Source organism: Sitophilus oryzae, unplaced genomic scaffold (genome assembly GCF_002938485.1).
Source record: "Sitophilus oryzae breed Bouriz unplaced genomic scaffold, Soryzae_2.0 scaffold_1743_pilon_pilon, whole genome shotgun sequence".
NCBI classification, from domain to species: Eukaryota; Metazoa; Arthropoda; class Insecta; order Coleoptera; family Curculionidae; genus Sitophilus; species Sitophilus oryzae.
Window position 1 is genome coordinate 704587 of NW_022146439.1, and position 15179 is coordinate 719765.

Sequence of the window (15179 nt, forward strand, 5' to 3'; positions counted from 1 at the left end):
TATAATAGTCAAGGAAGGTGTTGCTAGTATATTTATTATTAAGTATTTAATTAACTTAAAAAAAAATGGAATAAAGGTATTTTACATGGTCTAAACGTAAATGTTAAAAAAATGCGAGGTGGTTACTTTTTGAAAATATAGGGGATTTATAAGCTGTCCAATGACTCAGGAAAACTTTCGAGAGACGACATTCAACAAATGACAGAACAGCGAACTCCGAGCGAATCTCCCTCTACTACACCTTCTTTGTAGGTAAATAATAGTATCAATCACTTCGACTCCGCGTCGACCGCTAAAGGACCCGTTCGTGGACCTCCTATTATTTACGTAGGAAGTAGAGCGAAGGGAGATTCGTTCCAAATTCGAGACGCCTCCGCTTCGAGATTGAGACGACTCGTGTGTGACAGTCTAATTGAAAATAGTACTATTAAAATATTACAATGGAGCAGCTGTTTGAACACCCTCTATATACCATACCCAACCAAAAAACATGACTTGATTTGGGTCATCTAGACGCTAAACGTCAACTTTTTTGCATAAACTAATTTTTAAAAAATTATTATATGATTTTGAGTCGCTCTGTCAAAGCAAATAACTTTGTAGGGAAATGTCAAAACAAAAAATTTTACATGAAAAAGAAATCGCCTTCACAATTTTATGCACTGATATCCTGTATATTTTTTCTTTACATAAAAATGTTGTAATGTTTTATATTATATTTAAAATAATTCCCCTATATTTTTTAGGAACATAAGGGAACAACTGACACGATAAAAATATCAAAAAATATACCTTAAAGCGTCTTCTCTCACTGTTCGCTGTGGTGCAAAACATGCGATAGCCCATACTCTGATCTCAACTCCGGTAAAGAATTGTTTACCGCGCATGTCCCATACGCCCTGGTTTGGACATGCTTGTTGTTTACTCTGTAATAAATTAGCAAAGCTGGTATAATTTAAACACATGTTAAAAGTATATAATGTGTAAAGCCTGTCCAGCTAGAAAAAAAAAAGATTCTGACAGATGACATCCAAAAATTGATAGAGAAAATTACTTTAGAATAAAAATTACTTACAGCTGTCACTGGCAAATATTTTCTCGTTGGACAGGCTATAGATAAATAAATAATTTATAAAATTCTTTCTAAAAATATCTTTTGCAGACCTATCCCTATAATGAATATTTTATTATTATAACTAGAAACATTAACATATAATAAAAAAATTAGTCGGTATAATTTAAGAGACGTTATGTTAGAGAAGTTAATGACTTTATATCAGTCTAATTTTTGCTTTGATGAGTGTAACACTGACAAAGTAATAAAAAATCAATCAATCAAATACGTAAGTATAAATAAAACCTAAATTCAATTACAAATACACGTCCATAATTAATACATGTAAAAAATTAAAGATGAAAATACAAAACTTATACAACATCAATTAATACATGTACTACGCACAAATCTAGAGTTAATGAAATTGTAAAAACCAACATCAAACTACCATAAAGAATCTAAAAATAAGAATATTTCAACTAAAAGCAATAGTGAATGTAAGAAACAAAAAATAAAAAATAAATACATAATTTTCAAAGGAACTATTTCCTTAACTATCTAATAAAAGTTTTTCAGTTAGTAAACTTAAGAACAGAAGAGCTTTCATCTTTTATGCTTACTTCCTTGATGATAAAATATTCAATAAAGTATTTTTCTGGCTAATTCAGACCAATAACTGTTTTCGGTATTCCTTCACTATGATTGAATTCTGGGCCATAATATACTGATATTAATAATGGGACTAATTGGATATTAAGGCGCATTCTCACGACTGGTGTACTTGGCAAGTACGCCAATATTGGCATACATGACAGGTATCCCCACCAGTCCCCACTTTGTAAACAACATCGGCAAGTGAGGCGCTCACACGACGTGTCCATTTCAACAAGTACGCCAGCACAAACATTGTTTAAATCCTTGGCAAGTAAACACTATAGTTGCATCGATGCATACCGGTCGTCCCGAAATTGTCGTTGCTAATGATTCTTTTTTTTTTCCTTTTAAGTTCTTTTACTGTACACTGCAATACGATTTCTATATTCTTTATGTTTGGCCATCCATATGAAGGGCTCATTTTCGTATAAATCCATAAATTCCAAAATAACATCATTTGAAGACTACACGGGAAAACCCGGTTTTGTCCATTTTAATTGGAGCCGAGAAAAATGCAATTTAGTGTTTTTAAAGAAATATGTTATTTTCGGTTGAATAATTAGAAAAATATAAATTACTACCAATTCTGAATTATTAATATTGTGAATTATCGCCATATTCTGAAATACCGAAATAAAAATGTCAAAATGCAAAACAAAACACGGGAAAACCAGGGATGTCCAATTAAAGGTTGTATAAAACCTAAATCTAAACTATTATTTTTTTGTTGTAGGGAGAAAATTAATATTTAAGTAGGTTTTTATTACAATACATAAATTTATAACATATGTATAATACTAATTGCAAGATGCATGCTTGTCGCCCATGCGTCAGTATATCTCTGGTTTTTGCCATTCACACGTGGACTACTCTGGTTTTTCCTTTGTACGGCAAAATAACCAAGATGTAATATCTTTGGGACTAAGCGTATTATTGCTTTCTTTTCTCTCGACTGACGTTAACATTTGTTCATAAAGTCGCTATCTTAATTTCTATGAATATGTGACATATCTGGTTTTTCCCGTGTAGTCTTCATTTGTCCACTCCATTTATTGCTGTGGGAACGATTTAGATGCCGCCAATATTAAAGTTATTAATGTAAATTTCATATTACATAATCTATTATTGTTTTAACGTTTTAAATTATTCGCAATTAACTCGAAAAACACTATAATCCGGAAATAAATCGGACATATGCTATAACAGTACAATTATTTGCGCAGTCGTTTTTTTTGCGCCTCGGCAAGTGTAAACAAGGCTGGCTAAGGCTGGCCAAGTATACTTGGCAAGTGTACGATTAATCGTTTGACTTGGGCTACGTTTACCGACAGAGTGGGGACGCGACGAGTGACCAAAGAAACCGTTCTCACGGCATGGCAAGTATATTCCAATATCAAATATTTGTCAAATACACCAGTCGTGAGAATGCGCCTTTAGATGAAGTAATTTTGATAAAAAATAGTTTAAAAAAAATCTAGTGCTATCTATTGCAGTAGAACTGCTTATTATTATTATTATTTTTTAAGAATATACAATGTGGCGTATCCAATTCTTCTATATAAAGGTGCGTTGAAACCGGCTGCGCCGCGCAAATCATTTTTTTAACATATATGTACTTTTGTGCGCGCTAAAAAAATACACTTCAAAAGTACATGTTAAAAAAATGTTTTGAGCGGCGCAGCCGGCGTGAGCGCACCTTAATAGCTCTATATTTTAAAAAATTTTCGTACCCATAATTTAGGGAAACGTTTAATAAAAACTATAGTTAGCTTGCAATTTTTGACATTTCTGATGTAATGTAATTTAATTTAGTATCTCAAATAAGAAGTCAATTTGACATGAAAAGTCGAAATAGTTATAGCAACTTTTTCGCTGAATTTTAGTTTGGCAACATCGCTTAACTGCCAGTGTAATTGTAGGTATGGATTTACACGCCATCCGTCTTATGTCGTCCATCAATCATTTCAAAAATAACAGCACATATGTATATCTGATATCAATTAAACTTTTAGTTACCTCATGGAGGGCGCGATTTTTAAATTCATTGTTGCCAACCGTGGACATATTCGGCGCCAAGCTGACTAATTGGAATTTAAATTTCGCGCTGGGGATTCAGGTGGTAGCTCTGCTGTAAAAAATGTCAAGTTCCACATTTATTTATTTATTTCCTGACATTGTCATTCGTTTTGACACTTTAGTTTTGTATAACGAGTTTTTGGTTTAAATAAAGTGTTACTGTGACACTTTTAGCTTAAAAATGCTGGCCATGCAGTCGAACATTGTTCTTTTTAAAACCTGTTTTGGTGCGAAGTGTACAAGATAGCTTAACAGCCGTAAAAAAACTCATCGCAGCTTTATTAGAATATTTTGAAATGGAAAGCGGTAGTAATGGCCCTTTATGTCCCTTAAGTGCTATTAAGGACTGATTTTTGTTGATGTAAAAAATAACTGTTTATATATTTATAATTAATTTATTTTTGTTTCCTAAAAGATTTTGATGAAAATATGTAAAAGTAGGCAAGTTTATTTGATATAAACTATACCTAAATTTGATTGGAGTGACAGAACGACGGACGAAGCATGACGGATGCATGTAAACCCACACTAGTATTGTAGATTTAAGTTTGATGTGGAAGCAAAGATTAAAAATTAAAGGAAGGACACTTAGAAAAGGCAATCAAATATGAGAGACAACTACGGGTGTATGTTTAAAGGGACAAATCTTGCATAATTTCCTCTATAAGACTGATGACTAAATAACTATTAAAAAATAAGATCTACAATAAGCATGTAAGTCTCCTCCATTGTTCCCAATGAAAAATATAAAAAAAATGGAATGATCACAAGCATTTGCTAATTATGCGGTGATTTAATCAATTTTACTATAAAAATGGTTATTCTATAAGTTAACTTCGTTTCGCGAAAAAAGTCGAACGTAGTTCAAACAATTTTCAAGAAGCTAAAATTTCTTTTAATAGTCGGTCGAAACTAATGATAATTACAATACAAAGTTACCAAAATATTCATAATTGAGACATCCTTGCTATTTAATAACTAAAATGCAAAACTTAAATTGTAAAAACACTGTTTAAAATGAAAGAATAGCGCCTAAAGATAAATATATCAGTGTAAATTCTCAGTGAATTCAGTAAGAATACCACCAATATTGATAAGAATTGATAACCCAATTGATTAACAAAGAACTTTTGTTTAGGTTAGGGTCCGGCAATAGCGCGTCGGACATCTGTAGCTCCTACAATAAAAATCTTGAGAATTATGTTTAAGTGCAAACCTAAAATATGTACCAGGATGTATTTCAGGAAAATATTTTAACATCTATAGGGTGGTTCAAAAAAGTGTGAGTGGATCTGGATGATTTTTTTTAAAATTAAAATTATTTTGAAAATGCCTTATGAAATATAAAACCGCGAATATCTGCGAAACCGTTAAAAATTTTGAAATGCTCTAAATAGAAAAAATGTCCATTTTTAATTCTCCATCTATTAAAAAAATAATATACAGGGTGTTCAATTTAAAGAAACGAAGAAAGATTATTTTATATGTAAACTTAACGGGTATTTTTTTGCCTAATGTAATGCCCCTTTGAATTAATTTCAGTAACAAAAAAGGATTGCTTTTTTGTTATCATTAATTTCTTTCCCCGTGTTTCTGATGCTCTTAAGAGCCCTAGTCAATTTCTTATGTGCAGGCTGGTCGACATCGCCATAAACAAACAAATGGAATCATAAAAGTGGGCCTGATAGTAATTAAAATTAAATAATTTTTTGAAATTATTTGTCAACAAATAAAAGATAAAAGAATAAAAAAAAAGTATTAGAAATTAAAGAAACATATAAAAAAAATTGCGTTTCGTTTCGTTGAGATCGAATTAAAAACTAGAAAAATAATACATTGAGTACACAAGTAGGTATATATGTATAAACAATAATAATTAACAGGTTTAGACAAAACAACCACAAAACTTCAATTTGGCAATATCAAGGCTGGCAATATTGCCATAACAACAACTTTGCACACGGAAAAAACACACAATTTTTGCTTCAAAAACTGCTTCTCCCACAGTGCCTGAAGAAGCGACAATAAAGTCGCGAAACGTCGCAAAAACATTGTTTCCTTTCGAGCCTTCCCAAACACCCACAATTTTTTTCTTTCTGCGTACTAATTATGACTGGGAACTAACAATGATCATAATTATTTTATATTTTAGAAAGTTTGGCGTAGAATTTTGACTATCTAAAGTAAATACCTAATATAGTTTTGATTTCAGGACAGTTCTTGTATTATTAATAACTTTTTTAAGAAAAGCTGAAAAATATATAATTTTTTTATTTATTTATTAATATCTCTGAAATTATCGAAATATATTTACTCATGTCTTAGGATTATATAAAGTGATCGGAAAGGAAGCCAAAAATGCAATAATATACAGGGTGTTGATACATCCTAGTACGTACTTTAGGTTTGCACTTAAACAAAATTCCTCAGTTTCTTTATTTTAGGAGCTACAGATGCCCTACACACTATTACCGGGCCCTATATAAGAATTTATTAAAAAAATGTATACAAAAATTACAACATAATGCCTATTCTTAAATAATCTGATAATATTGTTCTTCTTGCATAACTTTTTCCAATATGAATTTGTAATTTTCTACAGATAAAATTAAATTAATTAATTTGAGTAAAACCAGCGTCGGGCTAAATTCAAACTATTTCGCAAAAAATATTTAATATATTTAGTTTCAAATTGTTACCCCTAAAAAAAGTAGTTGTTTAGTATAACTAAATAGAGTAACATAATAGATTATATAATAAAGAATTAATTAAATTGTAAAAAAACGTAATATTCTTAATGTCATATCCCTAATCTGTCGGGCAAAAGCACATATAACAGAAACAGTTGTTTTAATTAGTATGTAAAATAAGCTATTTGAGAGACTTCCTCGTGGTGTCGGCTCGATGGTGGTATTCAGATAAATATTTTTATATAAATAAAAAAGGCCACACATATCAGCTGAGGACTGAATCTTTAATCTTGGGTAATAAGAAGAGCCACTTGCCAACAACGAAAAGTTACGTTTAAAGAACTATACTTAAGATCTTTGTCTAACCCAATAAGAATATTTAAAAATAGTTGAATATTTCTGAAAATAACAAGCCTACGTACTAAAAACCAAATTAAAATAAAATAATACAACAAGGAAACTAACGTGCCAGCCCACCTGTCCGCTGAGGGAAGCCACTCGCCCACCGTACTGCAGTTTAGGGGGCGGCAGAACCCTACCGCGCACTTCCATCATGTTATTGGAGATGGTCAGACCGAATTCCTGCACGTACTCGTCGTTGTTGAAGTCCGCCCTCCGGACTAGATTGTTGATTTCACGCTCTCTATCTGGGGCCGACCTGAAAACAAAATGGAAAAAAATTATATTAACCATAAAGAGAACTGTCGATTCGCGAGTTTTAACCAAACCCACCTTACCCTTTACGGATACTCTACCTATTTACAGAACGGATCGACGCAGGGTCGGACTGGCCATATTATACAAACCAAACTAATAGAGGGGCCCCAGCCTTCACGGGTCCCCTTTTTAGTTCATTATTTATTCTTAAAAATATTTGCTTTTGCATTGCATTATGGCATTTGTATTGCATTGGTTTACCTTGCATTAGTGTAGTTCCTTGATTTCTATACGGGGTGAGTCTTAAATAAGTGCAAATATTTTCAGGGCTGGTAAATTTCGATAAAAGAAACATAATATTTTCTCTTTACCGTTTTTTCAAATAAATACAAAACAACCGAGTTATTTCACTTTTAAAATTTCCAATTTTTTAGTAGGTAAGTAATTTTTTGCTATAATTTTGAGAATCATTGGATTTTCTTTCTTTTAATTTAATCTACCTATGTTGCCATATTACAATCAAAGTATGTTTTTAAACTAAAAATTAAAAAAAAATCCAAATTTTTTTTTTTAAAAAATTCAAAAATTAAAAAAAAATCGCGCAAAAAACATCATAATCGTGTTTCTTGGGTCGAAATATACTACCCCTAAAAATATTTGCACTTATTTAAGACTCACCCTGCATATAATAGGGAAAAATTGACCAAAACGTAAGGCGAAAAAATACGCAAAAAAAATCCACAGGGCCCCTCCTTACATTGCCACCCGGGCCCCTTTGGCCTAGTGCGACCCTGGATCGACGTACTGTACTAAAGAAACATACGACTAAGAATCCGTGTGTTCGCTTTAGCGTGATCCCATAGACTTAAAATAAAATATAGACTGAGCATCTCATTCATAAATAGCTGGAACATGCGGTCAGACAATATCTTGTTATTGTTGTGTTATTGATTTAGGTTGTAACGAGTGCGACACGAGCGATAGATAGGTTGTCTCTGTCGTAACGGTCGTTCCCTGACGACTCTGCCGAGAAACACAACACTGTCTTTCGTTTCTCAAGTACACCTGAACTCTCCGTCTCATAGCCGGGTAATTTTTTTATTTTAATGAAGCTATAATTAAATTAAAAATATATCGTATTTAAACTTTTTTATATTTTATTAAGATTTAGGACAGGTTTTTAAAATAAAAGTTTAGAAAAAACGTCTTAGAGTCCAAAAAGGATAAAAATAATAAACTACACGTTATAGAAGAAATTTTACAATCGAAATTACTTAATTTTTGAAATTAATAATAAAATATTAATTTTAGTCAAACATTTACAACCCCTAATATTAATCAAAACAGGATCTATTCCACAGATATAATAGAATCGGCGACAGGGAGAGAAAAAAAAATATGATTGTTGTAATTTTTTTTCTGGTTAAGTGATGTCTTATGTAAATTAGAGAAAACATAAATCTGTTCCATTAAAGCAAGGAAGATGATAGGAAGTGGATAAAATGAAAACTACATTTATTTAACTCGGTACTGTCTTTCGGGTGCGTCCCAAAAGTGGCTCATCCCCCATAATTTTTTTATATTTTCAAATAAAAAAACAAGATTTAGCATGTTAGTATATGACATAAATTAGGATTGATTGACGCATTCAATTGTTTTTGGTCACTTCCTGTTTCACCGGAAATGACTATAACTTTTAATTTTTAAACGGCACCCTTGGTATATTTCTACTTTATTCGATAGAAAATGACACTCTGAATAGAATGACATATAATATGTCAACTTTTAACATTTTCGCATATGGTTTAATTGTAATTGTAACACGCGGTTCATAACGGCAATTTGACTCGAAATACCAAGTGTGTGGTATCAATATATTCATAAAAAATGCTTTTTCCAAATATGCTAATGAGTCACCCTTGTTCCATTTGAAAAAATTGACATATGTATGATTAAAAATACGATTTGTACATCTTTTAACCGGCCTAGACAAGACACGAAACCCATTAGACGATCAAAACTATTTTTCCAAGGCTCCTTGATTAAACCTTAGTGTTTTTAACAACACCATGGCACCCTGGATTGAAATTTAAAATACGATTTGTTTTTAAGCGACAATGTCAAAAGTTGACATATGATATGCCATTCTATTCAGAGTATCATTTTTTATCGAATAAAGTAGCAATATACCGAAGGTGCCTTTAAAAATCAAAAGATGTAATCATTTCCGTGAAACAGGAAGATACCAAAAACAATTGAATACGTCAATAAATCCTAATTTATGTCATATACCTACTAACATACAAATCTGTTTTTTTTATCTGAAAAAATAAAAAAGTTATAGGGGCGAGCCACTTTTGAGACGACCCGGTATATTAAAAAATATTGCTTCATAATGTAATATCATTTTAAAATTCTTGTATGTTATTTTAGATTCTCAAGATAATTTTAGAATAAACCGGAATATATTTTTAATAAAAGCATTATTAATTATTAACAGGGTTATAATTATGATTTTGTTACAATGTAAGTAAGTAAATAATGTAATGTAAGAGAAAAAATTCAGATTTTACATTTTACTAAAATATTATCTAAATAAGCGCCTTTCTACAACAACGCCACTTACTCCTAATGGGTATATTGAGAGTTGCCTACCGGTCGAAAGTTGTTTCAAGACTTAAATGGATTATTTAAGTCAAATTTCTTGCAAATTTGGCACTGACGAACCATATTTTATAGTTCTTGAACAGAAAAAGTCAATAAAATAAACAATTAAAGACTACAAGCTAAGAAAATGCGTTAATACAGCCGGGGACATAGCGGCAACAAAGCTTTACCGCACACGTGCGACACGTACTACAAGGTAATAAATGAATGAATAGGCTCCCTCGCCTCTAATCGGTGTTGTCATATTGTAAAGAACTTATCCTTATTAAACAGTATCCCACTTATAATTTAGTAGTATAAGGTCTATTTAATACATCTATGGAATATTAAAACCTATTTTATTAAACTGTAGTATTAATATCTCAATATATGGGTGTAACAACAAAAAAAAAATATTGATAATATTAAAGACGTGACAACATAGGCTGGATGAGGAAGGCTCGGTCGACTGTACCCAGAAGTAAACATGTGTACAAAAAAGGTTGTTTGTCCGCGTTGAGATGTAAATAGTGTAGTCTATATTTTATTTTAAGTCTATGCGTGATCCATAACGGAAATTATCTATTACTATTTCAGACCAGTGGGAGTTAGCAGATATTATTGAGTTAAAACAGCAAATTTTCTTTAATGAGAAAAAATGTATTTGCTTTCCCTACTTATAGAGATTTTTTTTCTCTTTCTAATGGTATAAAAAACTTATTAACGTAAAAAATGGAGTTAGCAGGTTATCACGTTTCACTGACGATATATTAACCATAGAGTTAAATTCATTTATTTATTAACAACTTAATTTATTAATAAATAAATAAATACAAGATTGTTGTCCCGCTAGAATGACCATCTAACGCACTGTGCGCCGCGAGTTGTGCCGCCTGCGTAGGCTCTTCAATGAGACTTCGATGGTACAAAACCCACGGACGGCGCCGGCGCTTAGCGGTTACAAGCGGGTAGGAACAAAGTGCCGATCAGTGTTGCCCATTGTTAGTGGCAAAATTTGAAATCTAGTGGCTGGTGGTTTTTTAGTGGTTATTTATGTTGAATCCAAGCCCGGTGCCGAGCTTATCTACTCGGTAGTCATGTAAAATCCAAAAATCCATTTATATAAGTAATAATATATCTACTACTTTAGATACTGGGTTGCTTATGGAATGAGACCACAGGGCATGCCCCTTACATGATAATAAAATTGTTCAATCAATTTATACTTTTAATTTTAGCGTAAATACTTAGATAAAGTGAATTTTTAAGCAGAATAAGCCCGATATAACCCTGCTTCTTTTGGTGACAATTGAAACGATCAATTGAAATGAGTAAATACCGCATGTTAGTGGTTTCTGGTGGTTTTGAGGATAAAATATAGTGGGGAGCCACTTAAATAGTTGGTCACTCTGGTGCCGACGCCGCCGCCGCTTATAAGCCGCCTCTTATGTCCTCACCCATACTAAAAACAATGTGCAGTAATTTACGAAATACCGTAATGACGTCACTAATGTGTTTAATCTGGTTGTCAAGGGAAAGCCTGTCATCGAACTGCCCGTTTTTGAAATTCACAAACTACCACTGCTTACTATGCAATTCTATTTCGTCACAAAATGTCACAAACAGGTATAATTTTTAGATGATAAATATAATGTTGATAATATTAAAAGAATCATTATGAAGAATGTACTAATCCTTACCTAGCCGTGGCTTTGATCATTGTAGATGTCTGCATATCAGTGAGTTTCTTAATGCAACGTTGACCAGCGACAATATTGCAGACTTCCAGTGGTAGGTAAGTGTGCTTATGTTCTTGTCCCACCTGAAAATGACGTAGATTCAAATTTAATATAACAAAAAATGCACAATATATTTGTGAAATATGTACCTGCAAACATGGTAAATGAGGATACCTCAGTTTCATTTTGTACTTGTCCAGGAAATATTTTGCTACTGTACATTCTACTGTTTGTCCGTTTTCCAGTTGCAGAGGAAATCTTGAAGTAAAAAAAAATATTTTAGTTAAATATGGTAATTGAAAGTGATTATGAATAAATGACACACGGTAGTTTCAAATTTGCGTAATTAAAAAAAGTTTTTCTTTGTAGAAAATGATTTTATGTACACTGAAATATTTTTAGTTGTAAAATCCAATATGTGTAATTTTATTGCTTATAACATTAGTAATTGACAATAACATTATTGATAGCTGATGTTCTAAAGTTAATTAATTAGAAGATTGATTGCTATTAACATTATTTTGAGTAAATAGCACTGATTAGTAAAAAAAGTCTAGTACATTTACAAAAATTAGAAAATATAATAAAACTAGTTAGCACATAATATGTCATTACACATAATTCTAAAGTTTTATCTTTCTCTTACTGTAAAAATATAGTGCTCTTTCACATGAAGCAGACGGTCCGCGCGGATCATCTATTTTTGAAGTTCGACGGAGTACTTTCGCCTGTGCTGTCAATATGCGCAAGTAAAACGTCTTTACAGCATGCCGCGCGCGGATGATCCGTCCAAACAAAGGTCCGGCGGGTGACCGACATACGAAACCATCCGGGCGGATCATCTGCGTCCATGTAAAAATATTCATATAAACTCATGGTACTTGTTTAACCAACGGACGATCTACTCCATGTGAAACGGCGCAATAGGACGATCAGCGGGGACGGTCCGCCCCTTATGAAACAGCACTAATATTTCAAGATTTTTTTTTCATTTCAGTTATATGAAAGGAAATTCAATAAAAAACAACTTCTAAATTTAGAAGACTATCGTTTATAAATAAGTAGCTATAATGCTTGACACGACGTGTCAAAAAGATTTTGTTCTACTGGACATCTTAAAATAATTCCACATATTTTACTTTCTAAATCAGTGATAAAAATTCCATCGTTTATAGCCAACTTATTGTTTGGTAGTCACTGTGAAATACAGTCAGTCGTTTATTCATTTGTGTGAACAATAGAAATCACAACCAATAAGAATAACAACAAACAAAATCAAAAATAAATACAAGAAAACAATGTAGAAAACTACCAAAACAGTTACAAAGTCAAGACAGACAAATGTTTAATTACAAGCTCTGTTGATATTTTTAATGACCTGTTAGGACATTGGTTGGTTTACTGTGGATAAAATTTCTCTTTATAATAATTAAAGTTGAGCCCTCCCCCCCAGTACTTGCGCCCATTAATGATAGAAATCCAACACAATCAAATAAATTTTATGTATTTGTATTATATCAAATAATATAAATTCCCTTACTCTACCGGCAGTTTAGGATATATACCGTATGATCGAGAAAAAACGGCGTCAGCGATGGCTATGGAATGAAGATCGCTGTCATTTTATATGTAAATTTATACGGGAAATGTCATCGATGTTCATTTCCCAGCCAACTAACTGGACGCCGTTTTTTTCGATCATACGGTACAATATACAATCAAAAGGACATTATCGGAAATATTCCAGGAAAATGAAGATAATTTTGTAAACAACTTACGATTGCATCTGAGCTGGTCGCCTCGTCACGTTGCACACTCTGTACTTCCTTCTCATAGCACCACAATGGGTAATTTCAATCTTGAGCCCTTTGATCTCCTTGGTAAACTTAACTCTCTGACTGTCGGTTAGAGGTTTCCGCTGTTCGTTTATGTCCCTGATATCCAACACTTCACACATAAATTCTATCACAGGCTGCGCTTTGTAAAATGCCGTGGCCGACACTAGCAAAAGAAAATGCTGAGTTAAAAATTATGTTCATAGGCACATACTTTATATAAAAGTATGCATCAGTATATTTTAAATTAAAATAACATGCCTTATGAGAAAATAGAATGAAAATGAATGTGATTAAGACCTCTTGATCGTAAAACTTTTGGATTGTACAGTTTATAGTATTTTGACAGACGTCATCCAAGTTAACACTGGCTTATAATGAATATAGTATGTATAAAATTATTTGTAATACAGTTCTGGAAACAGGGTTGCAATACCCAGTTTCCAGAACTATAGAAAATAGTATTACTTAAACTGATAAGTGAAATGAAATGAGAATCCCTCTAGGTTTACTTATTTTTCTGAGAAAAAAACTACTTATATCTTATATCAGAAATAATATCTAATTTTCACTTTTCTGCTAACTGAATATCGATTTAAGCAATTTTTGCAGTAATTTTTTCGCCAGACAGACCACAATAAAAAATCTTTGGGCAAAATAACTTTCTAACTTTGATGATATCATTAAATTAAATAGATTTCATGAAATGAATATTTTTCGTGGATATTTTCAAACAAATTCGACTTAAATAACAAAATAATTACCATCAATGTTGAGCATCATTTTCCACTGACTTGGTCTAACTGATTGATGGAAACCAAACCAAACTTCACGACCACCACCCAATGGATGATAGTATCCCTCAGGACTACTGAAGAAGCTACGGCCCACAGGAGTGTAGCTCATTGAAGGCAAGTGACGCATCACTACATCTAAAGCTAAAATAGCTTCATATGGAATTTGACGTGTTCTTCCTTCAAGGGCTTCTTCAAGTCCATAAAGCGATACCTACGGATAAATTAATAAAAAAAAAATTCTAAAATAATTAATATGGCAAGTATAACGTACCTGTGCTACCCACTTGATGCTAACCCTGAACAGGCGATCTTTGCCTTCGCCTGGTAAAGTAACTTCTAATTCTTCTCTGGAATTACCAATTGGTAAAGGGTCCCGTGTATACAAATTATTGCGACCATCAAAGACGGGTTTCAAGTTGCCAAATATTTTCCCATACGACTTTACCATAGTCTCAATAATTTCACGGTTAACCTGTAACATTCCATTATTATAATATCAATTACAAATGAAGGGTCCAGGGGAAAACATCATAAGCGCCATTTTACTAATTTTACATGAGAGTACTGGACGGCTGGTGGTTATTAGTGCTGAACCGATATCGATACTCAGTATCGGGTATCGGCCGATATTGACTTTTTTCCGATACTCGCCGATACCTAGTACTTCATATACCAAAGTATCTGATTTTCAGATACTTTTTTCTTCTGTCAAATCGTTGTAATAAATAAAAATTGTTGGCCGGTCTCTCTCGTTAGTGGCACATTAGCCGGCATGTTTGACACAGCGGTGCGGCAGATTTTAGACTGGTCTGTCTTCTCTGACTTGGATCTGTCTTCTATGAACAAACTTTTTCCAAAGCAGGGCATATTGTGAAACCTACAAGAACTTCACTAACATCAGAAAATGTCCAGAGATTAATATTTTTAAAGAAAAATTTTTACCTCTTAGGTTGAGATAAACTTTTTTTTGAAGTTGTTAGCTGTTATAGCTAAATCTTATGTAACGAGTTTTGATTTTTAATAAAAGT

At 32.5% G+C, this 15179-nt stretch overlaps 1 protein-coding gene across 6 annotated transcripts in view; it reads right to left on the reverse strand.

Annotated features, from left to right (window-relative positions):
* Nucleotides 1-15179, reverse strand: part of LOC115881833 (protein argonaute-2) — an 84994-nt gene that overhangs the window by 19297 nt on the left and 50518 nt on the right. For 5 of the 6 annotated variants that reach the window (XM_030899521.1, XM_030899523.1, XM_030899524.1 and 2 more), the window contains 7 exons: nt 14423-14623; nt 14119-14362; nt 13298-13520; nt 11669-11777; nt 11481-11602; nt 6943-7135; nt 793-926 (listed from right to left, as the gene is read on the reverse strand). In XM_030899521.1, coding sequence (XP_030755381.1) covers nt 793-926; nt 6943-7135; nt 11481-11602; nt 11669-11777; nt 13298-13520; nt 14119-14362; nt 14423-14623 — 1226 coding nt within the window. The remainder of the gene's footprint in view (nt 1-792; nt 927-6942; nt 7136-11480; nt 11603-11668; nt 11778-13297; nt 13521-14118; nt 14363-14422; nt 14624-15179) is intronic. The other variant, XM_030899522.1, reaches the window with a different exon arrangement.